Source organism: Bicyclus anynana, chromosome 3, assembly GCF_947172395.1.
Source record: "Bicyclus anynana chromosome 3, ilBicAnyn1.1, whole genome shotgun sequence".
NCBI lineage: Eukaryota > Metazoa > Arthropoda > Insecta > Lepidoptera > Nymphalidae > Bicyclus > Bicyclus anynana.
In genome coordinates this window covers 5,767,593-5,795,377 of record NC_069085.1, presented here as the reverse complement: position 1 = coordinate 5,795,377, position 27,785 = coordinate 5,767,593, and the positions used below count along the sequence as shown (strand labels likewise).

Genomic DNA, 27,785 nt, shown 5'->3' with positions numbered 1-27,785 from the left:
AGCTATCATCTACTCTTTTTACACTCCCACGGGGACGGGAACAACGCGGGTGAGACCACGGGGCGTCTGCAGTTTGCAGTTTTGATGACTTCCGTGGCGCAGTGGTAAGCGCGGTGGATTTACAAGACGGAAGTCCTGGGTTCGATCGCCGGCTGGATCGATTGATTGGTCGGTTTTCTTAATTGGTCCAGGTCTGGCTGGTGGGAGGCTTCGGCGGTGGCTAGTTACCACCCTACCGGCAAAGACGTACCGCCAAGCGATTTTGCGTTCCGGTACGATGAAGTGTAGAAACAGAAAGGGGTGTGGATTTTCATCCTCCTCCTAACAAGTTAGCCCGCTTCCATCTTAGACTTCATCATCACTTACCATCAGGTGAGATTGTAGTCAAGGGCTAACTTGTAAAGAGTAAGAAAAAAAATGTAATGAAAGTATTTTTAAAAATTTAAACATTATTTTGAAAATCCTTTTCCAGATATTTTTTTTTTATATGACAAAAATGCAACAACTAAAAGTGTCACAACAATATACTTGCAATGTATAGCTCAGTGTGGAATTTTCTCCACGAATATAACGGGTGAGTGGTCATGCCATGGCAGTGGGACAATCTCCGTTTATGCGTCGATTGACCACAGACCACAGTTTACCAACAGTCGAGCGCGGACTTCATAAAGCTTCGATCGCGTTCCAAAATTGTACAAAAAATCTCTTTCAATACGATAATCTGAATAAAGTTTAACGGAATATTTTTTTTTGGAAATATTTAATAAATTACGTAACTTTAAATCGTGGTTGGCGGTGGTTATATTAAGCCAATTCTAATAAAATTATGGTGTGATGAAATGGTAAATCGCGAAATCTGTGTCGAGTTGCTTAACCAGCAGCCTGAGTGAAGGGTTCCCAATTATATTGGTCCAGTGGAAGCAGATATTGTGGACGCGTCAACGCAAACTATATGCAAAAAAAATTTTTGCTCATATAAGTTATATTTAAGGAGATACAGATATAAATATGGGTTTGCTATTTGAATCAGATGATACACCATACGTGATGTTGGGGGATCATAAGATTAAATTAGAAAAAATGCCCATAACAGAAGAGTTTTACGTAAACAAAGCAAGAAATGAACTAAGAGAGACAGAGGAAAATATAGAAAACGGTCTTATAGATTTGAGAGCTCTGCTAAAAAGTAAGTACCTACGTTTAACTGACTAAAAGTTATTACAGTTGCTAGTTATTAATGTTTAGTTGTTTGTTATCTGTTAATAGATAATATTCTCATTAATGATAATAATTTATATAAAATTTTGTGATAAGCTAAATTTAAGTCGACACCTAATACCAAAGTTAGTGTATAAATACTTAAAATGAATTGTGTTAAAAAAGAATAAGAATAGGTATGTTAATTATCGGATTAATATTTATCTTATATTTAGTAATTAGTATTAATTCAAATTACTTAATTATTGAAACATAATTTTAAACTTATTGTGGGTTTGAGTACATTTTGTACAAATTGTTTTAAGTATTGCTGCAACGTTTTTTTCTCTGATATTTATGAAACACTTTCGCAAGCAAAGCCGATAAATCGACGTTGGTTCCGTATAAGATTTGTTGAATGTTTCCGAGTAGGTACTCACTAAAGCTAGCTGATTCCACTGCATGTGGTGTGACGTCACAGGATTGCTATCGCGTCATCTGAACTAAGGCATTAAGGTCACCTGCATTTTATTCCGCTTGAAAGCTAATCCTGACAATTGATCGTTAAACGCAGTACTCACGCCCGATTTTTTCTTTTGTTATTTTCGCAAGAATCAGGCAGTGTTTTTGATAAAAACTCCCAGACGGCTTGTTTTTTCGTATACTTCAACCGATTTGCACAAAACCTTGACAAAGTATATTCCTAAAAAAAGGCAACTTGATAAAGTTGTTGAGCATAAGTCTCTTCTCAGAAGGTCCAATTCGGATTAGTTGAAAACCGCATCGTGTAACTCCGAAAATCCATGCAGTAATTTTAGAGTTTATCGCGAGCATATAGGCAGATAGACTGTGGACTATGTTTTATAAAAATTATCTGATGTTAAGGTTTTGTGGAAAGATGAGTTAGTTTTTTCTAGCTTTAGGTAAATTTCCATAAAAACAAATTGTAGTTTACCGGTACGAATCGTATATCGGTAATTATGTACAGATGATAACTTCTGTCAACTCGTACTTATTAAACGAACTGGAATTACTCCACCAATTGAGCCTAATCAACAGATATATATCCACTAATTTAAGACACAAGTGCCATTCATTAAATTACATTCGTATCTCTCTCTTGAAACAAAATTGCAGGTTACAACAGAATAGTTTTTTAATGGTTGTCAGTTACTGATTACTGAGATAATCTTTATAGCTTACTTATACTTATTATTATTTCGCATCTTTAAAAATTGTCAGATAATTTAATAAAAAAAAACATTACGAAATCAGATTTTAATGAAGGTTGGTACTATTTTCAGAACTCAGGTCTGGTCAATTTTGACGTTATTTTTGAATTAGCTCAGGTTTGTTCTAATGCTACTTCACATTAAGCTACACGCAAATACGTAAAAATGTCAGATATTTTGGTTGACTAAATTCGTCAAGTAGGTAATAAAAACGATGAGATTGCAGTCAATAGTTCTCAATGTAAAAATAAAATAAAATCCAGATAATAATGCCCAAGTATGATATTATTGTAGAAATAGAATTTGTAGTGTGAATAAATTAATTTCTGTTTGTTACAGAAGAAGCAAATCTTGTTGTTCCAATAGATGATGATGAATTTTTACTCAAGTTCCTTCGGCCGTGCAAATTTTATGCAGAGAGTGCGTTTAAAAAGGTAGGCAAATGAGCTTTCTTATTTTTCTAAAGATAGGTAAATTGATGGTATGTATAAACATATCCATAAGCCACATATAGCTTAAAGACCAAGACTTGCAGTAGACCTTTCAAGTGGTCTTTATTATGGGAAAATGACAAATTATAACGAAAATCCTTCAAAAATATCTCTAAGGTAAGCAGCATACGTGATACAAGCTGTTGAGCTTGTGTCACGTATGTGTTACAAAAGTCATACGGATAAGGACATTTACTAATGATGTTAAGGAAACGTAGTTTATAATTATTTATGTGCTTCTTATAAATGCCATCTGCCATTAAATAATTTCATATAAAATTTGAAGTATTTAATTAGTTTGCATTACTTTATATAATTATTGAAAATTAATGATGATTATGAAGTTTCCAATAGGTTGTTATCACCTGCTTGCATCTGATTGGTGGTCAACATCGAATTTGTCTCAACTATACATACATATGTTAACTCGCTGTATACTACTGTAACTAATTTGAATGTACTCCTAAACATGGATAAATAACAATAAAATTATAATATTTTTTATTGTTTCGTACAAGAAAAACTTTTTACCGTTTCATCATCATCATCATATCAGCCGATGGACGTCCACTCCAGGACATAGGCCTTTTGTAGGGACTTCCAAACATCACGATACTGAGTCACCTGCATCCAGCGAATCCCTGCGACTCGCTTGATGTCGTCAGTCCTCCTGGTGGGGGGTCGGCCAACACTGCGCTTATTAGTGCGGGTTCGTCATTCCAGCACTTTTACCGTTTATTCTGAACGTTTTGAGGAAAACAAAAAATACTTATATGTAGTTAGATATGTTTTACGTTTTGAGGACGTTTAATTTTATTTCGTTACACTTTTTTTGGTGCTAAAATGGCGACATCGACGACAGTTAAATGGTCGTTCCAATAATGACCGATAGTGTTACTTTGTGTATCTTGCCATCCTTGACACATAAATCTTAGATCCTGCCCTGAGGCTACGGCTTCTCCGTTATCAGAATTAGTATTTAGTACGGCTCCGCCGATATCAGATGTGGAATATGGTCGATGCCCCGATATATCTAATTGTTATTGTCAATAGATATGTTGTTTATTTTAATAGATTGATAATAAAGACCTAAATATGAAATGAGCCAACAGGAACGTTATGTTTGGAAATCCTTACAAAAGGTTCAGCAGTAGATACTACATACTATGATGATGATGACACTTTTTCGGAGACTGGTGTTCGAGGGAATAGAGTATATATATAACGTGGGTAACTTATTGTTCTTATACTTTCAGATACAGGCATATTACCAGTTCAGACTAACACACAAGGATTACTGCCGGGATCTCTATCCGAGCGCTGTTCGTCTAGCGTTCGACCACTCGATCGTCTCTGTTCTGTCGCCGAGAGACCAACATGGTCGACGCATTATGTTCGTCGAATCTGGTGGTAAATATTTCAAACTGATTTTTGAAACTGATGGTAAGTGATGATGCAATCTAAGATGGAAGCGTGTTAACTTGTCAGGAGTGGGATGAAAACTTCGGTTTCTACACCACATCGTACCGGACATAGATGATACATTATATATACCGGAACGCTAGATCACTTGGCGGTATGTCTTTGCCGGTAGGGTGATAATTAACTGACTAGCCACGGTTGAAGACTCTCACCAGCATGACCTGGACTAATTAGGAAAACTTCAATCGTACCAGCCGTGGATACCCATTAGTGTTTCTTATTAAAATTAAGATAATCTGTAGCAGGCAAAAACAAGAAAGGTGTATTCGTAAAACAAGATCAAACACAAATAAATACATTTTTGTGTGGTTGTGCTTGCTAATAACATTTATTGAAAGCTTGAGGCTGAGATTTCTATTTGTAAGATCTTTCGGTATATAGGAATATTATGGGGCCTCGTATTCGAAGCAGTGATGTTGCAAAATCGAGATTACTTCATCCTATAATCATACGCTATGACTGCGCAAGATAAACGGACGGACAAGTTGCGCTTTTTATGTTCATCGCGTTCTTTACGTAACCGACATTTTTAGAGGTCTGCAGATCTATATCATAATTTATATCGCGTCGTTATAAGCAAATTATATATTTGACTAAATACTATTCTGATTTTCCCTCAAGATTTTCTGTTATATTTTTCTGTTTGTCTATTGGCCTATAGCCTTCCTCGGTAAATGGGCTATCTAACACTGAAAGAATTTTTCAAATTGGACCAGTAGTTCCTGAGATTAGTGCAAACAAACAAACAAACAAACTGTTCAGCTTTATAATATTAGTATAGATGATTCCCAATACAGCATTGTTAATTTCCCTTGTATCTGTCTATTCTTATATTTTTTGAAACAATTGTTTTTTTTTTTTAATTTTAATATGTCGTCTTCTAAGAGCATTTACATAATTATTATATTATGAGCTTCATTTTAAAAATATCTATATTTTTGATTGGGAAAAGATCATTACTAGTAGTACCTAATAAATGTAATTAAACGTTCCGGGTATTTTTACCCTTTTTATTTTATTTTAATCTCCCGAACAAAAACTTTTCCGCCGCCATTAATTGGGCATTGAATTCTTTCGCCATATTTATTTCTTCTGTACCTTGTTATGTAGGAAGTTTCTTAATTTACTTTTGATACTTATTCTCTTACAATTAACCTAAAAAGAAATGTCGCAATATGAAATATGCATATTATGCAAACATGTGTTTAGTTTAGAACGGAACGCAATTCATAACATGGTGCAAAATATGCAATTTTTTTCCATTACAAGTTACATAACTTCGATCTCAACGCCGTGTCATATAGTCCAAGATACCAGGACGATTACTTCCATCTTAGACTGCATCATCACTTATCATCAGGTGAGATTGTAGTTAGTAGTAGATTGTAGGCTAACTTGTAAAAGAAAGAATATAAAAAAAAACACAAATGCTGTTTTCACTCCGAAAGAGGTTGATTTTGTAAAAATATTGCCGAGTTTTAGCCAAATCGAGAATGACAAAAAGTCGTAAATGGATACAAAATCTTCGTTTCCAGAACGTTGGAACCCTCGTCACGTGCCATTGCGAGAGGTGTTCCGTGGCGTCCAGTTGGGCCTGGAGTCCGCGATGGTGGAGCCTCGCACGCAGGTCTGCGGAGTGTCCGTCATCCTGGAGCTGAAGGGACTCTCCTTCAGTCAAATTATGCAATTCACACCCTCATTCGCGAAGATGGTCGTTGATTGGATTCAGGTGGGTTATAAATAGATTTGTGTATATAATCATAAAGTAAACCGCGGTTTCGTGGATGAAAAAGATACGTTTAGCCTGTGTGCCGTGACATAGTAACAAACATCCATAATGTATCTACTAAGTAAGTCATCATCATCATTATCATCCCATATTCGGCTCACTGCTGAGCTCGAGAATGTTTTTCAGAGTTTCCTCTGAGAATGAGAGGGGCTAGGGCCACTAATAGTTCACCACGCTGTCCCAATGCGGATTGGCAGACTTCACACACGCAGAGAATTAAGAAAATTCTCTGTTATGCAGGTTTCCTAACGATGTTTTTCCTTCTTCACGATGTTTGAGACACGTGATAATTAATTTCTTAAAATGCACGTAACTGAAAAGATGCATTCTAAGTAAATACTTAGGAGATTTTCGAAAATTTTCCAATTTTCTTAATTTTTAGTTCCTTTTACAAAAATATTAGACAAAAACAATTAAAAAATGTATGCGTCTCAGGACGCTTGCACAGAAGTGATAACTTAAACCTGCTGCCGTATACGTGAGAGAAAGGGAAGCCAGAGTGGCGCCGTAACGAGTTACGTTACGGTGCGGTTCACCCTCCTATAAGAAGTTATTACTTCGAAAAGATAAAAAGAAGAATAAACGATTCGTTCCCTAGTTATAAACGTTACCAAGGGAATCAGAGATTTTTTATAAGTTTTATCATAAGTCAGTGGCGTAGCTAGGTAACCAAGGGCCCTGGCACAAAACTAAAAATGGGGCCCCATTACTATTTAAACTGGTTAGCTTTTATCCAGTAAAAATATTAAATTTATTAAAATGCTAAGCTACTTTATCATCAGCTCAGTTTCGTTTTCAAAATTTTCCAAGTTCAGTTCCATTGCGATTTTCTGGTAAGGATTCGAGGGACCCCTGAGCTTGAGAGCCCCGGGGCATTGCACCGCCTAGCCCCTGGGTAGCTACGCCATTGCTATAAGTAACACATCACCCGCACATCACTCGTCGTCGCCTGCGTAGTATTATGACGGCAGAGGACAGTAGCGGAGCAGATGCCTTTGGCACATGTCACAGATTCTTCTAAATTTTTTTAACAAGTATGCGTAATGCGTCGCTTCTGTGTCACCTATGTCGCTATTCTGTAGCGATGTTAATATAACTCGACTGTGTGAGTTTTGAATTCATCTCTATCTATAGTATCGTGCTAGACAGAGAGATACAAATGAATTACAAACTCATTCGACAAGAAAATACAGATTTTATATAAACACTCATGTGCCGCGAACTTAAGCGATGAACCTACGTTTATTTGCGAAGCATTTGGGTATAGACTTTGAGCCACTTGTGAAACTATAAAGTTTTCTCTCAAAACTGGTCCTTGGTAACTCAAGAGCACTTATGCCTCAAGGCTCTTTAAAGCTTCACATTGCCTATCTACTTGACCATTTGGAATGCGTATTGTAATAAGTTGTTTGTTTATATACAATAATATAATTTTGTGCCTAAAATGTTAAAGAATAGATGGTTTTTATTTAAAAAAAACTCTAATGTACTTCACCTGATTATTATCGTACCGGAACGTTACGGTAGATGGCACTGACAGTGGGGTAATAAATAAAATATAATTAGAATAAAAATTAGCTTTAAAAAGTTTTTGCCACTAGTCATATCTTTTTTAACTGATTAGGTACACAAAAAACTAGGAGGTTCTCAATATATAAAAAATATAAATGGTTCTCAATATATAAAAAATATCTATTACTCTTATTACTTAATACTCGTCGAGCGCATTTTTTTGCTCTTCCGCTTAAATAAATAAAAAGCTTGTGACACAATAATCTAATTCGGCGAGGTTACAACCTAAGACCTTTACGATTTGGTTTTGGCCCCATAATTGTGGAGCTGTTGTGGCTTAAATCTTCACTTCAATCTAATTGAGGTATATGTGCAAAGTCTCGCGTGAGTGTAATTTAACCGGCAAAGTTTGACTGAAACAGCAATAATGCTACTTAGCGGCACCAATCAATGCCGGTACTTCCCCTGACGAGCTCTGTTTCAAAGAGCTGTAGGTAATTACTATTAAACTGCGTTTGCTGTTCTGTTAGTAAATACTAGAGGACGTGAAATTAAGTTTACAAATTCCGTAGGGATTAGTATTTTTTTCGGGATATAAAGTAGCCTATGTGTCAATACATATTATAATCTATCTCTGTTCCAAATTTCAGGCCAATCTATTCAGTAGTTTTTGCATGAAAGAGTAAGAAACATCCATATAGATTTTAAGAAACATTGTTCTTTTTTTACAGGATTGTATCCCGATACGTCTGAAAGGCGTACATATTGTCAATCAGCCGTACATATTTAACATGCTGTTCGCGATATTCAAGCCGTTTCTTCGCGAGAAGTTGAGATCCCGCATCTTCTTCCACGGCAGCGACAGAAAGTCGCTCTTGCAGCATATAGATGCAGATGCGTTGATGCAGAGGATAGGGGGTTCATTGCCCGACGACGGGATATCGGGGGAGGTGATGTGGCAAATGATGCACCACTATGAGGAAAGCTTTAGACGTAAGTATTGTAAATCTAATTTGCTACATTTGCCTATTGGCAAGTTTGTCCAGTGATTAGCCCAGGGGCGTAGCTAGCGCCGTATCAGCCGTAGCAATGATACGGGGCCCCTGGACTACAGGGCCTCTTACTTGTGAAAGCACAAAATTGGTAAAATGTAATCCACAATGTCACTTAATCTAGTGCTTTAAAAAAAAACATATACAAAACTGCCTATATAATTTCACATCAGAAATGACAAAATTTGTCAAAAAAGCAATATTTTTTCCGGGTTATGATACTGGGCCCCTCCAAGGCACGCTACGCCACTGGATTAGCCTTAGCTCCGGACCGCTATTAAGTTTTTGACAGGCGCGATCGTCTGTAAAACAAAAAGTGTGTTAGCACGGAGTAACATGTTTTAATTTATCATCTGTCCGTGAGAGATTGCTGAGCAACCTTAGCTGTTGGTAAACGGGTTTCCATGCCTCACACATCTTGTATATATCACAGTGTGTTTCTCCTGTGCCTGGCATTTACACACCTACTCCTAAAGCCGTTATTGCTGTCAACTTAATATTACATCCATACTTCGATGACTTTGTTGTACATACTTCATCATCATCATTATCGGCTCACTGCTGAGCACGAGTCTTCTCTCAGAATGATTATATTGTACATACGTCCCAGTATATTGCTAAATTATATTAATCTATTATTTTCAGGCGCTGCTTCATACGGGTACAGTACAAACAACAATAACAAGTAGTCGTCTGGTGATTTATTAATTGAAATGATTCCTAGTAATTATATGTAGATATCTAACAATTTGTATATCATTCCAATTCATAATTGTCAAGTGCTATTTGTTATAATCATCAAACAATAATATAAATAAAATTGGAGTGCCTGTCAGTGATTTCAAAATATTGTGTTTTTTCAAGTGCTTACAGTAATTAACCGATTTTAATGGGATTGAGATTGGATTCTAGGAAATCTGGAAAAAAACATTATTCCTGCGGTATTTGTAGAAAACATTCACGCGAACGAAGTTGCGGACGTCCGCTTGTTAAAAAAGAAAATGGTGGTATACAAATTGTATTTGTTAGAAGAGATTTGTACAAAGTTTCAACAACAACAAAGTTAAAAATTAGATTAGATTTAGGTGATATTTTCAAAGTTTTTAGATATTTTAAAGTATACCTTTGTTAAAATGTAAAGGAGAATAAGTACTTATATAATCTATTGTATATAGTATTGTATAATATCTGTTAATCAATGTTTTAAGATGACAAAATTAAAAAAAAAACTACAAAAACAATTTTAAAATAGAATTTATTATAAAATATGATACATGATTTCTGATTTTATTATTTCAATTGAAGTAAGGAAGTGTAAATAAAAGAATAAAGTTGTAAATAATAAAATAAATAATATTAAATTACCTTTTGTTTTAATCTATTACCATTCAGTGCACGGAAATGAGCTAAAAATAGTTTCATTTAGGTACTTAAACATTTTTTGGAATGCCAGTTTTATTTTTATTAAGTAATTATTTATATTTAAGCTTGCGGGCTTATAAGTAAAATATACTTAGTTACTTACACAAAATATACAATTTGATTGGTACAACTTACGAGTATATAGCATTCACAATAATATTTTTTGAACAAATATATAATATTATTCAACTGTACAAGCTAAAATAAAAAGTATTAAATACCCTGTTTCATATACATATACGCAAGTTTATATTTTTCAGGCTTCCCCACTCATATTCGTATTTATATTCAAATTATATCACACTGTTATATGTAACGTCATATTAGACGTGACTAGATACATAAAATATATAGGTACATACATTTTCATAATATATAGGTATCATATGTTTCATTAAATTCGATTATACATGCTTCATAACTCATCAGAACATTTGTATTTGTGATTATAATTACGTAAAAGTAATAACACCTAAGTACAGAAAATTCACTTTTAGGTATTTTGTTCTTAATGTTTACCTACAATTTGACGTTAAAATTAAAAGTTTGACCGTTGACGATCTGTCTGTAATAATTATTGTAATAACTAAATTGAAAGTAACTCGACATTATAAGCGAATCTATCGGTAGAAATCAAGTAAATCACAGCCTTTGAACTGTCACGAAAAATTAGTGTAACCAACAAAAAAGTTCCAAAATAATGTGCAAGATCAGAATTGTGAACATCATGACATTATTAAAAGGCTCAAACACTAGCTAGCTACAATAAATTCTCAATTGTTATATGACTAAATCGTTGTATATCAGGAGAAATTGCATAGCTGCTATATAAATAAATTGTGCATTATATAACGGGCATTTGAGTCATCAGGATATTTATAAGAAAATTCATTTAGAAATCCCTTCTGATTTATCTTGAAACAAAATTAAAGGTTTACCGATTAAAGGCAAATCGCAGTTTATCGCTAAAAGATTTAAAGCTTTGGAATCCTTCTTTCAAGAGGATCCTACAACGTTAAATATGATCCTGTTGATTTTGTTGATTTTTAAATATGATCCTACAACATTAATTATGATTCTGTTGATTTTGTTTATTTTTAAATATGATCCTACAACGATAATTATGAAAATATGATCCTGTTGAGGTTGATGCCATATTTGTTTACAATTATTGCATTGTCTTAACGTCTTAGACGGACACAAACAATATATAGATTGTTAAGGAGTAGTCAATGTAATTCACACAAATATCACATTATTTTACCACACATTTTTTTTATTTGTGCATTCGAATAAGTTTCCACATAAAACTATTATTGGCTTAATTGCATCACATAGATATCCATAACCAGCACAAACTTATCTACTCATATTTATATTTAAGTAATGTTTCATTCAAATTTAAGTAGCATTAAAAACTAATGAATAATTCTAACTTTCATGTCACGTTTTGTTGCTTCTTTATTATAAAAATAGAACATTAAACTAAAGTTACCTAACTACATCTAAAACTATTTATCTCGTGACCGTAAATTCAATAACGAGTTATAATTCAATAAAAACTTAAATTAACATATCACATTTCAATAGTTCTTATTATAATGTAAGGCAGCAGGGACCGTAAATGCCCAAAATACAAACAGTACCGATAAAATTAAATCTCGGTGTATGGGTAATGAGGAAATCCGCAAAAGAACTAAAGGCACCGATATAGCTCAACATGCGGGCATATAGTTCGAAGAGCCGATGGACGTTGGGGTCCTAATGTGCTGGAATGGCAACCCTGTACTAGAAAGCGCAGTGTTGGTCAACCTTTCACCAGGTGGACTGACGACATCAAGCGAGTCGCAGGAATTCGCTGGATGCAGGTGGCTCAGAATCGTGATGTTTGGAAGTCCCTACAAGAGGCCTATGTCCTGCAGTGGACGTCCATCGGCTGATATGATGATGATGATATTTAACATTTTTTACATAGTATGTGACAATATGTTCAGAAAAAAATAATTCATCACTAGAAGGCCAAACTTTAACGAACCTACAGCAAGTTTTTAACATTAACTTTGCACATTTAACAGCAACATTAACATTCAAAAAATGCACAACAATGTTTTATTCTCCCAAAAACACCACAAAGTCAGTAAAAGCATTGACTGGCGCCCGAAACGCCCGATGGTTTATATTTATACTTTAACTTTATGTAGGTGCTTTATTTTGTACTGGTCCCCTTAAATAGACTAATTGATGAGCTTACATTGATTGTTCATTTTTTCCGATATCCGTAGGAGTTGATGGCTGAAACCAAAACAAAAATGATTACTAAACAGAAAAAAAATTTATATTACCGTGGTTATTTTACATCAACATTTTATTCTCTAGAAAGGCATTATATATCTATCATCCTCAAAATCACGTTGCAGCATGATGAAATAGGGTTCTTTTTCACCTTTCATTATCACGAGAACGTTAACCTTGTGGTCCGGTGATGATGGGTTGATAAAGATAAGTAACTGGTAATTTTTACCAGCTCAGTTGTATATCATTATCAATCCATATTCGGCTCACTGCTAAGCTCGAGTCTCTCAGAATGAGGGGTTAGGCCAATAGTCCACTACGCTGGCCCAATGCGGATTGGCATACTCCACACACGCAGAGAAAATTCTCTGGTATGCAGGTTTTCATGCGCTGTTTTTCCTTTACCGTTTGAGACACGTGGTTGTGTTGCATTTCTTATAATGCACACAACTAAAAAGTTGGAGGTGCATACCCCGGACCAGATTCAAACCTACACCCTCCGGAATCGGAGGTAGAGGTCGTATATATATAGGTCTCGATTTAAAACTTTTGTCAAAAGAAAATCACTCAATAACTTAGTTGGAGTCATCGGAGGTAGCAAGAACATCATACGAGTAGGAACCAAATTATATTAAGGTTCTTGGGGCACCTTCTCGAAGGCAACACTCATTCAATTCATCTTTAGTTAATTTAACTTACCGGCGAATTCTTTGTCGCAGATCAGTAATAGTTCCAACCATTGTGGTCCGCTGACATTTGGTATACTCAGCGTGCCGCCGTAGCAGTCCGGCAAGAACTTGGGAGAGATGTATTTGTAGAGTTGCTCTCGGTCACTGCCCATGAACACGATACGGGAGCGCAACTTCTCTTTGAGCAAGGGCTTGAACAGTTGGAAGATCATGTTGAAAATGAACGGCTGATTGATAATGTAGAAGCCTTTTATCCTGAGCGGAATACTCTCCTGGAAATAAATAGTATAAAAGTTTAAAAAACTAAAAAACACGCGTTTAGCACGCACTAAAAATTACAAATAGTTTTTTCGTATTCCCGACAGCAATCCCTTTCATTTGATACCCATATCATGAGGTTGCATTTCAAATAGCCTGTCCGCCATCTTGGGGAGGCCGCCATATTGGATCTGTAATGACGTTTCTTAGCTAGTCATGTATTGTCATCAGAACTCAGAGCGTGTGCAAAATTTCATCCTAATCGTGGTGGTGTAAAAGTGGGTCAAATTAAGACTCCAAGATTTTCTTACATACATAATTAATTACAACTAACCATGGTAAACTTGTGTGTCAAAAAGATTAAGGCGAATAAAGCCAGGGTACAAAAAAGCTTTTGAGGCCCGAGTGCATGACATGATAGAGGCTATATATCCAAAATGGATAGACTATCTAAGTAACATCAATTTATTTAGGAACTCTTTGAAATCATGGATACAGATAAGTCAAATATAGATCTCCTTAATCCCTTTATAGTTATAAAATCAACTATAGTCAATAATTTGTAAACATATCTTGAAATAACTAGTAACAACTATGAAATCTTGAATTCAATTAATAAATAGTTATAATTAGTTAAATTACCTGCAACCAATCTACAATTCTTTTAGCGAATTGTGGCGTGAACTGCCAGACTTGCTGCATTGATAGACCTTCCATGTCGAATATGACGACAGCGCCACAGATCTGCGTCTCTGGCTCCAACATGGCGGCTTCCAGGAACAGCACGCAGCCTTTGAACACTTCATCCAGCGAGCATTTGTGGTGATCCCACTTTTCTATAAGCAAAAAAGGGGCCGACTTATGAACGATTCTTGCAAAACTATCTTACGATTGAACGAAGACGAGCAAATTAGATTCCCAAAGGGACTAATAAAATCTTCAATCGGTACACACTTTGGAATGTTCATTTTGAAGAACCTTTAGTTCTTCTTTGGAAAATAAAATTATAAATTACTCGGGTAACGTACAGTATTCAAAATTATTTTTGAAAATCTTTAGGTAAATATTAGATATTAATATATTGGAAGATAAATAATATTAAATTAGATCAAACTCAAGTGGAAAACTAATTTGATTTATATTAAATTACCAATATATTATTAGAAACTGAAACTGACTTGAAATAACTAGAAAAAATTTAAAATAAAAAAATATATCATCGTCTCCCTACGGCTTTTTCATACTAATTAAATTAGTTAGTAGTATTTAGATGACGTATATTGATACGAGTACACTTGAGGTTGATACATTATTTATAAAACCTCTGTAAAAGACAAAACTAGAACCATCATTCAAAAGTGGGACACGCAAAGTAACAAACTATATCAAGACGAAACTGTTAATATGTATGGTTTCTTCTATAATAACCTAATGCAAATTAATATCAATAATTGAGGAAATATAATATAAGCACAAGAAATATTAATATAGAAAACATATAACAGTTTGTTGTAACTAATTCATTATTTTTAATGCATAGAATGTTACATAACTCGCTTATGATCACCATTAAAATGCTAATAAGTTCTAAATTAAGCTTATAATTAATTTTGCGTTTTTTGTGAATGTTTAACATTCACAACAAAGCGCACAGACAGACAAATTGATGTGTATTATTAATTCTCTTTTATTTAATAACAAGTTCACTGAAACATCACGTGATGTTAATAATAATTAATTAATTCTCACATTGTGTTGTTAAGTTACTTTTTATTATACCTACTATCAATAGAGATATTGGTATGGTTTCTATGTGGCATCATACCATAGCCACGGTACGTTTTTGCTAATAGACCCGAGCTGTCGAACGATCCCAAGACATCAGCATTACGAACTACAACATTACGAATTGCTTTAATAACTATATTTGTAATTATAAAATTATAAGTTATTTTATCTTAAAGTGCTAGCGAACGAGAGCGTCAGAGTCTCACAGTCCCAGTACACACTGGTGTTCCTCAACCATGACTTATTTCTGTGCTCTTTTCTCTTTAGTTCTACCAGCAACTTTTCTCATCAAGACGAGCTGTAGATATCCCATTTCACTTACCTTGACTATCTGTGAAAGTTTGCACTTCTTTTGTCGTAAAACTTCCACATTTGTTTCTTACTACTTCAAGTGTATTATAATTTTTATAATTTATCAACTTACTGCCTAATTCTAGAACGAGCACTCTTCTTCCTAACTGGTCCCGGTTAGGCAAGACGCGCAGAACATTTTGTTTGAAGACGTTCTGCTCTTTGCTTGGTGCGAGCCCTTCGTAATGCTTGTGATGCTTCACTTTGAATGCGTAGTACCTCTTTATCTGAAAACACATTATTTTCATTATAAGTTTTTTCATAATACTAGGTACCGTCTAAACATAAAGTCTATGCAATAATAATGACAGTAAACAAATGTAATTACTAAAATCTAGTCGGTTAGCAAATATAATAATTTTTTGACTCTAAGTATTAGTAAATGATAAGGAAAAATCAATGTAAATATACAAAGAGTATGCAAGTCATGGTAAAGAATCATCGATGTATAAATTACTATTGAATATTGATGCTAATTTGTTATTTTGGGATACGTTAGATATACTGTTTTTTTCGAAATTTTTATTTCTTGGGCTATTGCTTATTGACTTTTCCTTCTATTATACAGTCGTTATGTCGGAAAATACGGCTTAGAAATGCAAATGAACCGAGATAGCCGAATTTTGTATATGACGTGGGAGGAGCCTAAAAAAGCTCATCTTCAATTTCCGATGAAGATTTCCTATGTGCATTTTCCGTCATCTTAAAAAAAGGGTTGAAGTCAGTTAGTACTATAACTCGGTTCTCCGCTGAGATAGGAAAATTTTGACTCAATACTTTCATGTCGCTCTTTATAAGGTCTATGGTTCTTTACATCGTTCGCATTGTGATCGCATTGAGATATCTCGATCATAGATCGAGAAAGTAAAATATATATTGATGATTCTGAAATATTTATTCATCAGCCATATCGCCTTAATATATATGCCGATAAGGCTGTCTAAACAAAATGCTTTGTGTCTATTTTAATAAGGTCGTCAATACTGTCCTACTCCTATCAGCCTATTTCAAGGGTGCCAGTTCCAGACTTCGCCTCTTATAGGACCCTCTACTTTGCTCCCATGCGCTTAGCGGGTGATAATGTTTGATTCTATGACGATAACTATCAGATGTTTATTATAATGTCGGAGGGCTTAACGAGGCATGCATTTCGACTCGACTACACCAAGAAGGTTCACAAATTTCACTGGATCAATTCCCATAATAATACATGCATCATCATCATCATCATCATCATCATCATCATCATCATCATCATCATCATCATCATCATCATCATCATCATCATCATCATCATCATCATCATCATCATCATCATCATCATCATCATCATCATCATCATCATCATTATCAACCCATATTCGGCTTACTGCTGAGCTCGAGTTTCCTCTCAGAATGAGAGGAGCTAGGCCAATAGTCCACCATGCTGCCGCTGCCCAATGCGGATTGGTAGACTTCACACACGCAGAGAATTAAGAAAATTCTCTGGTATGCAGGTTTCCTCACGATGTTTTTCCTTCAACGTTTGAGACACTTGATATTTAATTTCTTAAAATGCACACAACTGAAAAGGACACCCTCCGGAATCGGAGGCAGAGGACATATCAGTACATGCTGCTAATAAAAATGTTCAGTATAAGTTACTTACTAAATCGTATGCACTTTCTGGGTAAAACTTGCAAGGTCGCAGAAATCTAATGAGCCACGCGTCTCGCTCCAAGGGCACCACTAAATCTTTGTCCGCTGGAACAAAAACAACATCCGTGTACATCTTCGAAATTCTAATACATTGAATACCACTGAGTAAAGTGGTCAAACAGAATATTTGCTCGAATCACCAAATATGAATTAAGGCGTTTTAAAAGTATGTAAATATTAAACTTGTTTAAAAAATTATCAGGAATTTTAGCGAAGAACAGACAAAGAAAAAACCAAAGAACTAAATAATTTTTGAAATGTAACTAAAATAGCTAAGCTTGTTTAAATGGATAATAATGGAACTAATGGAATGCAGTTCTAATTAGTATTAATTTGAGCAGATAGTTACTTTGAAGAAGTGGATTAAGCAACTGAAACTGATTATAATCATAGTCCTTGAATCGTTACTACTCCTAGGATCCTTGGGAAATTGCACCCGAATTCCCATTTCTGTACTGACCAAGATTCAATCAATAAATAGATACTAATGAACCGAATAGCAAACGCTTTGCGGCTTCACCTGCGTGTTCGAGGTACAATCCCGTGGGACCAGGGTTACTTAGCGAAGATGTAGCTTTATAATAGTTAAATAATAAAATCGTTGGTATAGTTTTTGAGTTAAATCGTAAAAAACAAACAAAAAACCAAAACATATCATCATCAAACAATATTAGTTAAATAAATGATAAATAAATAAATGATCATAATCTGAAGGCATGTTTTACCTTCTAGCAATCTCCTGAGCTCTTCCACAGCGGGTTTGACAGTTTCTGGCGTCTCCCGTAGCTCTCGCCTCGCTATCTCCAGCACTGACTCCCTGGGCTCCTCCAGCTCGAACTGCAGCAGGAAGTCGCCCAGCTGTACGCTGGGGAGCGTGTCCACGTCTGACAGCATGTGCTGTGATACTGGAATAGAGAAAATCGATGTTTAGTGCTATGTTACAGTTAAAAGTTCATTTAGAGTACTTTAAAAAGAAGAAGCAAATCGCAGGAATTTGCAGGCGGCTCAGTATCGTGATGTTTGGAAGTCCCTACAAAAGGCCTATGTCCTGCAGTGGATGTCCATCGGCTGATTTGATGATGATGAAGAATATTGTTTAAAACACTATATTTTTTAAAGTAGTTTCATCATCATGATCATTATCGGCCGAAGGACGTCCTTAGGCTTCTCGTATAGACTTTCAAACACCACGATCTCGAGCTGCAAGCATCAAGCGGCTTCCTGCAAACCGCTTAAAGTCCTCAGCCCATCCAGTGTTGGGTCAACCAACAACGCGCTTTCCGGTACGGTGTTGCCATTCCAGCACCTTGGGACCCCAACGTTTATCGAGCTAAGTGCCCTGCCCAATGCTACTTTAACTTCGCAACTCGCTGAGCTATGTCTGTGACTTTAGTTCATAGACGGATATCCTCATTTCTGACACTTTAAAATCGTCAAGTTTGATTACATTGTGTAGGCTACCACCGGTTCGGAATGTTCTGCTAAGAATAACAAAAAAAACCTCAACATTTGCTATTTAAAATCATAAGTCTTTATACAATATTAATTCTACTGTTACCTCATCATTTTCTTTCCCTTATCCTACGTAACTGGGGTCGGCAAAATAAGGCAATCCTCTCCATTCGTCTCCTTGTCTTTATTTTTTTATTCTATATATATTTTTCGATTATAATATAAATTAAAATTTCATGACCGGCTGCCTGCTTGACGTCAACTACTGTTACATTCTAGTGATGCAACCTGATTTTATACTTTATTTTATTTTCCTCACTTATGTGACGATGTTTAACTTAATTGTGATATTAGACACCAGTTTATTTTACCTATATCAATTAAGACATCCTCACTAAATAACGCTAAAACACTTGGCGGTGCATCTTTATCGTTAGGGCACTAATTAGCCATGGCCGAAGTGTTACGTACCGTAACAAATAACCTTAGCCAATTTAGAAAATATTAGATTCTAAATTGATATAAAGTTGCTCATATTTACAAGGTCAATATAATCTAAATGCAGTGGTAATGCACACTTTGTTATTTTTGTACAATTGACTGCATTTATTAGTAGTAAGGCAGGTAGTTAGTAGGTCACGTGCTCAATGGACCGCTGACTGGTGCAATATGAAAAATGTAACGAAAGCAAGATAGAATAGACAGTAATACAACTGCATGTATTTTTTTTTGCATAAGTAAAATTTATTTTCATATATATGTTACCGTAAAATTGTAAATACCGTTAGTTATCTATTTCGCGAGATTGTGAACTGTCGATAGATTGTGAACTCCATACATACTCTTAAGAACCGGAACTTGAGTGGCTCAGAAACTAACAGTTATAAACCTATAACCGTTGGTTTTTGGTTTTATACCTAACCTAACCAGGTTAGGTTAGGTATGAAACCAGAAACCAACGTAACCTAACCAGGTTAGGTTAGGTATTCTTCTATTTGTTAACGTATAAAAAAAATCCTGACAATCTACCGAGTAATTAAATTAACACATTAAATTGTAAGCAGTATGTTGCGATTCACAATCTGTCGACAGTTCACAATCTCGCGAGATAGATTATAATCTAACGGTATTTACAATTCTAGGATGACTTAAACATAAGACTAGAGGATACGCAAGTTCTTCTGCATGAAATTTAGTTTTTCATAAACCCGCGGAAACTATAGAAATTTTAGGGTTAAAACGTAGCCTATGTGTTCGTCCAGGGCATAATCTATTTAAATTTCTGTGAAAGAGTAGGTACAAACATCCTTAGCGTCATGAGAAAATGCCTCGACTAGGTACTGTTTAATCAAATTACATGCATGATGCACTGTCATCATTAACAGGCAATGGACGTCAACTGCTGGACATAGGCCTTATGCGTGAACTTAAAAAAGGTCTCAAGCCAGTGGCGGATTTACAAATTTGCCGTCAGTAGGCTATTGGATTTTTGCATTTCGTACTGAACACTGAAATTCGATAGGTATCCTAGTTCGCAATCAATACAATTAGGTACCTTAAATTGTGTCAATAAAATTGCAAGTTTTAATATTTTAGTAAGACTGTCCAGGATGTACGACTAAAATATTAAAATAATCGTCACGTATTTATTTCCGTAAAGAGAAAGTTCTTTGGGTCAAATTTGCCGCCCCTTAAAATCTGCCGCCCTAGGTTCCAGCCTACTTAGCCTACTGGTAAATCCACCACTGTCTCAAGCTAGCAGCATACAGCACGGTCTACTCCTATAAAAAATCATTACCCGCAACCGCAACCTAAGTTACGAGAGGTTTAAAGTAAATCCATTTTGCGTCATGGAACGTTTTTTTGAAATTCTTAACCAAGTATAAACAGGTAAATTAATGATTGATTCTCGGTATCTGCCTATAATTAAATAAGTATCACGTTAAAATGCATATTTAACCTTTTAAAAGCCAGATGAAAAATTCTTAACATTTATTGATTGCCTTGTGTGATTGGACACTGGAATCATTCGGCGCGGAAGAGTGACGAGAATTCTTGGTACCTTTCCATGTACTACACTTACTGGGACGGTCGATGAAAGGGACGGCTACATCCATACGTTCGCTTTACGTTCGTTTCGTTTATTTCGCTTTGCTTGCCCTATTGCAAGTTTTTTTTTAATGGCGCGCCAAATATTTTATAATAAAAATAATATGTCACTTATCGCGTCAAAACTGAGGCGCATTTCATTGAGTCGCATATTAAACAAAAAAATCATTTAAACAAATAATACCTAAATATATAAGGTCAAGTTGTGTGTTTAGGAACGTTAAAAACAAACTTGTGCATATGTGAGGTCAGTGGAGTAGCTGAAAAAGTTTTACTTTAAGAAGAGTAATTTTACCAACAACTCATAGAAAATCGATTTGGATGACCTAAGATTTAAATTGGCACTAGGTATAAGATACAACTAATAAAGTTGCTAAATTACCTATTAAATAAGGTAGATCCGTAAATAATGAATTAGTCATAAAATGATAATATTAGATCAATTTATAAAAAGCGATACCCTTATTAAACTGGTTTTAAGAGTTATTTCAAAACAGGTAGGTACTCTACTGCGTGAAAACCAATGTGTTTTCCAACTAAGAAGCACTCATCCGGATCCAAGTTATTTTCCACCTTCATCGTAAAGCTATTTAAATTAATATAATCTACACACACACAAGGCACAATTTCGTCCACGTGGAATTCAGCCTTTATCGATCTTCTTCGAGAATTATCCTTACGTCCGATCTCTGTTGTTGATTAGTTTTAGAGTGACATTGGATAATTGGAAAAAATTAATGACTTCTTGTGCGTTTAATACTTATATCTCTCTGACTTTCAATTAAATCCGGTTAGCCGTTCCGGAGTTACGGTGCAGTTTCTTTTTGTATCTTATATGGATGTATATAGTTTAATACTTTAGGTAAAGTATAAAATATTGTTTATATATATTGTTTAATTTAAAGGCAGGATTAAATTAGCAAGTAGGTAAGTAGGATAAAGAGCGTCAACTTGACAAAAAACTGGTCTTCAGTTTAGCGAGAAAGTGTTCATTATTGTTACTTCTTTGAAATAAATAAAAAAAACAACAAAAAGTAGGTGAGTATTTACTCTTGTAAAAAAATATTATCTTCTAGTTCAGATGTGAAGGAAATTTTATCGAATTAAAAGGTAAAATCGAAATATGAATAAAGAACACCTAAATAAAATTACTCTTTATTGATATTCAAGGTACCTATTCGTCCCTGACGCATGACTGACATGGCCCTGACACCAATTTATGTGTAGACACTTTTGAAAACGCGATGTAAAAATTGCAGCATAGCTAGAATTTTCTGTAGGTACCTACATAGACTGAAAAGAATTAAGCAAAAGTTTAATTAACTGCTAAATTACAAAAACAACATTACTTTCTCATTAGGACATGAAACTGATAAAAAATATCGATTGTAATGACGCAACAATGACGAAATTGAAATGAATTAAAGGTACTAATGAAGATGCCATTCGTACCTCTATGCGTAGAGGTCTGATTTCTGATGCAAAGAGTAAATTCGTAAAATCGTGATGTTTCTTTCTGATTCTACGGTCAATGATCTTGAAGGATTGGGCGTTTTTATATAAGTTTATTATGGTGATTCCATCTAGGTATTACCCTTCACACTACGTGAACAAATAAAAAAGCACGTCAAAAAGAAAAATATGACAAGAACAGCACTTTTTAAATTGCTATTTAAAAAAAAAGTATTCAACTTATAGACGTAAAAGTTCATAACTTTGTTCATCAGAAACTTAAGTTTATTTTGGGTATTTATGTGAAAATATTTGGTTCAGACAATTAGTCTACATTAAGTTTTAAAGTTAGCGTATTTTTGCGTTTTAGCTTTAGGTGATAAAAATAAATAAAAAGACGCATGCTGCGTTTTGAAAGCTATTTACGTCCGGTATTGGCCATCGTTTATAATATTATCTAATAGCTCGAGAATAAATAACATCCAAGAATAGATCAAGTAAGGCCCAAATATAGAAACTGAGTAATTAATAAATAGGTTGGTGCTAATAAAATATCATGATTTGCTAGTAAACATATTTTGCATGTATTCTACATATCATAATATTATTATGGTTATTTGCTTCATTTAGATGCTTTTAATAATGAATTAACAAAATGACCAATCAAAATAAATATGTTTTTTGTTTAGTATATACATACAGGGGTCATAAATATTTATTTAAGTAGTAGTAGGCATGGTTTTTGTCACATCTTTATAAATGCTCTAAACCCGAGTTTAACTGTATATACCTACTACTACCTAGCTACTATAAGGTAAGTATAAACCTCACCAACTATTTGTGATCAATCTTTTCCGGGAAGTTCGTTTGGCTTGGGATATTTTGATATATAAACTGAGGATTTCCTTTAGTTTTCCTTCAGTTTATACACATAGTCCAGTTGTTATATGTCACCGTAAAATTGTAAATACCGTTAGATTATAATCTATCTCGCAAGATTGTGAACTGTTGATAGTTTGTGAACTGAAACATATTGTTTATGAATTGAAGAACGTACAAATAAAAAAAAATTCCAACCTAACCTAGCGATTGGTTTCTGAGCCACTCAATTTCCGGTTTTTAGGAGTTTATGTAGGTATATAGAGTTAACAACCACAATCTCGCCAGATAGATAGATAGATAGATAGAATATACATTTAGAAATGCAAATTAACCGAGACAGCTGAATTTTCCATATGACGTAAAAAGCTAAGGTGAAAAATGTAAATGACCTTAATTATAGACCGTATAAAGAGCAACAAAAAAGTATTTAATCAAAATATTCGTATCTTAACAGAGAACCGTTGTAAAAACTGAATTTAACCTTAGACTTCAACCCTTTTCCAAGATAGCGGAAAGTGCACATAGGAAATTTGAAGTTAATCTTTTTTAGGCTTCATATCGTCGTCGAATTTTCCGACCGCCGAATTTTTACGGACAAACCAACGTTTTTATCACTTACCATTAGGTGAGATTGTAGTCAAGGGCTAACTTGTAAAGAATAAAAAAAAATCGTAATGATTTTGTAGTATAAAATCGTTGTACCAACGCGTTTGTCTATCATCTGTCTACTATCAAATTGTCTGTTCAAATTCAAAGCTAAATCCGAAGGTAGACAGCTATACTATACAACACCTATTCAATTAGTAATTCTGACTCATAAGATCGCTGTGAAACAATAGTAGAATTAGTCATCGATTGAAAAAATAAAGTTGGTAATCGCTATTTCACAACTGTTAATTTCTGCTTTTGTATGTAATTTAATCGTCTGTAAGCATTAAAATTTCAATTGATGTAAGCCGTGATAGCCCAATGGATTTGACCTCTGCCTCCGATTCAGGAGGCTGTGGCACCTCCAACTTTTCAGTTGTGTGCGTTTTAAAAAATTAAATATCACATGTCTCAAACGGTGAATGAAAACATCGTAAGGAAACCTGCATACTAGAGAATTTTCTTAATTCTATACGAGTGTGAAATCTGCCAATACACATTGGGCCAGCGTGGTGAACTATTAGCAGTGAGCCGAATGTGGGTTGATAACGAAGAAAGCTGAGATTTTCACCCTGATGATGTTGAGATGAACGACACATCTCTGTGCCTCGAGAGCACGTTAAGCCGTCGTCGGTCGTTAAGCCATTATCAGTAATTAATGTCTATTGACTATTCTATTGTACCTAGTCGTTAAAGAACTGTTACCGTTGTCAACCTAAGTCTGTAACCCACATGGAGTTATGGATACTATAACCTTGTATATAGCAGTTAAATCATTATGATGATATTAGCTGCGCCCCGCGACGTTTCCCGCAAACAATAAATATGTAATTTTTTCGGATAAAAACTAACCTGTGAGTTAATCCAAGCTATAAGCTATCTCAATTCCTAATTTCAGCTGATTCGGTTCAATAGTCAAGACGTGCAAGAGTAACAAACATTCATATCACCATAACCATCAGTTTTTCGCAAATCTCGCAAAGACCATGGATTTTTTCGGGATACAAAGTAGCCTATGTGTTAATCTAGAGTATTATCTATCTATATACGTTTAAATCGATTCAGCCCCTGTAGCCAAGTGGGACGTTGATTTTCTTTCTACGATCGCAAACGCTTCGACAATAGAAAAATATATGTGAATAACAGATCTTTATCACGTGACCTGTCGATACCAAATGTCATTCATTCCTATACATTTTTCTAGATTTCAAAGCGTTTGCGATCGTAGAAAGAGAATCGACGTGCCTCTTGGCTACAAGGGCAGTAGTTGCAACGTTATAGTACACACATCCAAAGATCCATGCAAACCTTCGCGTTTATAACATTAGTAGGAAGTAGGATAGGATAATCGGGATTTCTTGTAAGCATTCTCTTGCATGCACATTGTACAGTCACTCTTTTAGTTGTACAGAGAGCGGGTTTACCCTGTCGCATTCTATTTCCTGAGTCACAGTAGATGGTTCCAGTACTCGTTCGTTGCGTGACTTGACAATATCAAAGACGTGATGCGACGGAAGTCCCATTTGACGTAAACGTTAATAGTTTCATAATGTATGGCTTTTCGTCGATGTTTCGTAATCATCAAAATTTATTATTGTTTATATCTCCAGGCACTCCAAACAAAGCAACGTTCCTAGGCTGCCTACAATCGTTAGTATAATGATGACAGAATTAAAACATCATGGTATTCTTAGGAGTGGTTGGCTTTGGTAATCCGATATAACGAGGTATAAAGACAACCCTTTACGATCGTTTTTTTTTTATTATCTCTGTGGGAACAGATTTAATTATATTTTTATTTATTTTATACATGAAAACTAATTATAATTTTTATTGGTTACACTGTAATTGTATACTAAAAGTGATGACTTAAAACAATGTTTATTTTTTAAATTTCAGTTATAATTAGCTTTATGTACACAGGAAGATATAAATTTAAATAATATATAAAAATATATATAGCCTAATTACCTGCACCTTCGAGGACATTACGTTTTAAAAACATTTAATTAATAACCCAAAATTTTATTATATTGCTTATGCACCTTTAAGATCTAAAATTATACGTACCGAAAATAGTAATTTATGGCATAGCTGGCAACAGATACTAGATCAAACAAGCTTTTAAAATAAATCTATTTTTAATACTAATCAGGTTGATTTTATGAGCATGTTTTTGTCCGTAGACAAACGGTACCCTACCGTGGTATTTTCCAAAGCTTCAACTACTTAACGGTGATTTATATGCTTATGTGAGTAAATTTCCAAAACAACTTTAATCAAGTGTATTTTTTAACTTTAGCAACGCCGAGTCTCGGGCCCAAATAAATTAACCCGACACAAAATGGTTTTCAGTGGCTACAGGAGATAAAACTTCATAGAAAACTGATGTGGAAGGATCTGGGAGCTCACCACATTATTTTATCCTAAGTCACATGACAGCAGCATGGTGACTTGGGATAAAATAATGGGTCACCATGCATTGCTGTCATGGTGACTTGGGGTTAAGCAATGGAAATACATCGTCAAGAAGCAAGCTTGTGTTAGAGGTCACGGCCAATTTTTAACTTTTGTCGAACTTTTTGTACCTATTTTTGTTATTATTATTTATTACTAGCGGACTCGGCCAAGCTTCGCTTTGACTTACACCTACCCCTACCCTAGCCTTGAGCCCGATACCTTTCCAACGAATTCAAAACCGTGGAAATCGGTTCGAGCGTTCTGGAGTTATAGCGTCAGGAAGGAAAACCCGACTTATTTTTATATAGTAGATTTTTGATTTAGTCAGACGCGAATTAGAAACGACCTTTACCCATCTAATTACTGAATGAAAAGTATTTACCAAATTAAATAATTATGTCAATAAATATATTGACAATGGTTTGCCTAAAGAAATTCAGCCCAGTAAACAGATAGGTGAAGATCCTTTACTGTATGGCAGAAAACCAATAGTCTGATTCACAAGTGCTCTTTTGGTCATTTTCTGACAACGGATAGTTGTTCACTTCATTATACAGTCTAAAGTTTTTTTTCATTTGTTTTATTAGGTAGGTGTATTTCGCCCGCGTGTCAGATGATTCGAAAGTCATATAAAACCAACCAACCCTCAGTTTGATTGCTCAAGATGGCTCAAGCATTGCTTTACTTAAATCGTTAAAAGATAATATAAAATGTAGGTAGTTAGTCAATGTAGATAGATAACCATTTAAATATATAACAATCATTGTCTGTCTGATTTTATTTTAGTTGTCTACGCAACTAAAGTTAAGTTAAGTCAGGTCAGTGCAGTTTTCCATTCGTAGGTACTACGTAAGTAGGTAATTACTTAACTAGTTACCTATTCTATCTTAAGCATAGATACATAGATTAAACGGCTTTTCTTCCGATGGAAATTCATGAGGTGTGTAATATGTAAATACATGATAAATAATGTATTTATTTTTTATTATTGAAAACGTGTACAATCAGAAACTTAAGCTAACTTATTCTTAAATAGTTGTACATAAATCAAGAACTTGAAAAAAAGCCCACGTGGGATATTTATTACCAAGTACAGAACAAGGGTGGCAAGATTACAGGCTGCATTTCCTTTGAGCAAGAAATGAGCTAGCCTTTAGCCTTTTGCTTCTTTTGGCCTTTTTTTTAACCGCGGTGAAATAGCTAGGTAATATATTTGAAATTTTAAATAATTCAGGTTTCAATACAAAATAAGTTAGAAATAAGGTTTCTAAGACTTTTGAATTCTGCTCACATGATCGAATCAGATATTTCCGTAGCACATATAAGGTAAGAGTGGGAAGCTAATTTACTGACGCACTTTTCCATATAATGTGTAAAATATTCCGTGGTCTGACGTCAGTCTATATATTAAATAGAAATATATATTGTTTACAAAGTATTATTGATCATTTGATAATCATGGCATTGGCAAACTAAACTATACTTAAGCCTAACTGTACATTGTGCAATGTCTATCAAGAAACAAATTA

At 34.7% G+C, this 27,785-nt stretch overlaps 2 protein-coding genes across 3 annotated transcripts in view; one reads left to right on the top strand and one right to left on the bottom strand.

Moving 5' to 3' along the window:
• Positions 1-632: 632 nt before the first annotated feature.
• On the top strand, positions 633-9,965 carry LOC112052474 (alpha-tocopherol transfer protein-like). The gene is made up of 6 exons (XM_024091569.2): positions 633-1,186; positions 2,769-2,863; positions 4,177-4,330; positions 5,938-6,131; positions 8,435-8,696; positions 9,401-9,965. Exons 1-6 carry the CDS (start codon positions 1,009-1,011, stop codon positions 9,442-9,444), a joined length of 927 nt encoding a protein of 308 aa, XP_023947337.1. The 5' UTR covers positions 633-1,008; the 3' UTR covers positions 9,445-9,965.
• Positions 9,966-9,992: 27 nt separating this feature from the next.
• LOC112052475 (alpha-tocopherol transfer protein) overlaps positions 9,993-27,785 on the bottom strand; it is a 35,520-nt gene continuing 17,727 nt past the window's right edge. For both annotated transcript variants that reach the window (XM_024091571.2, XM_024091570.2), the window contains exons 2-7: positions 17,979-18,158; positions 17,204-17,298; positions 15,629-15,782; positions 14,059-14,252; positions 13,169-13,430; positions 9,993-12,469 (exon numbers count right to left, since the gene is read on the bottom strand). In XM_024091571.2, the coding sequence (XP_023947339.2) occupies positions 12,438-12,469; positions 13,169-13,430; positions 14,059-14,252; positions 15,629-15,782; positions 17,204-17,298; positions 17,979-18,158 (917 nt within the window). In that variant the 3' untranslated portion in view covers positions 9,993-12,437. The remainder of the gene's footprint in view (positions 12,470-13,168; positions 13,431-14,058; positions 14,253-15,628; positions 15,783-17,203; positions 17,299-17,978; positions 18,159-27,785) is intronic.

Coding starts and splice junctions, on each gene's coding strand:
- LOC112052474 (XM_024091569.2), top strand. CDS start 1,009: ATGGGTTTGCTATTTGAATCAGATGATACACCATACGTGATGTTGGGG. Junction 6,132..8,434: donor TGGTCGTTGATTGGATTCAG/GTGGGTTATAAA, acceptor CTTTTTTTACAG/GATTGTATCCCGATACGTCT. Junction 8,697..9,400: donor CTATGAGGAAAGCTTTAGAC/GTAAGTATTGTA, acceptor TATTATTTTCAG/GCGCTGCTTCATACGGGTAC.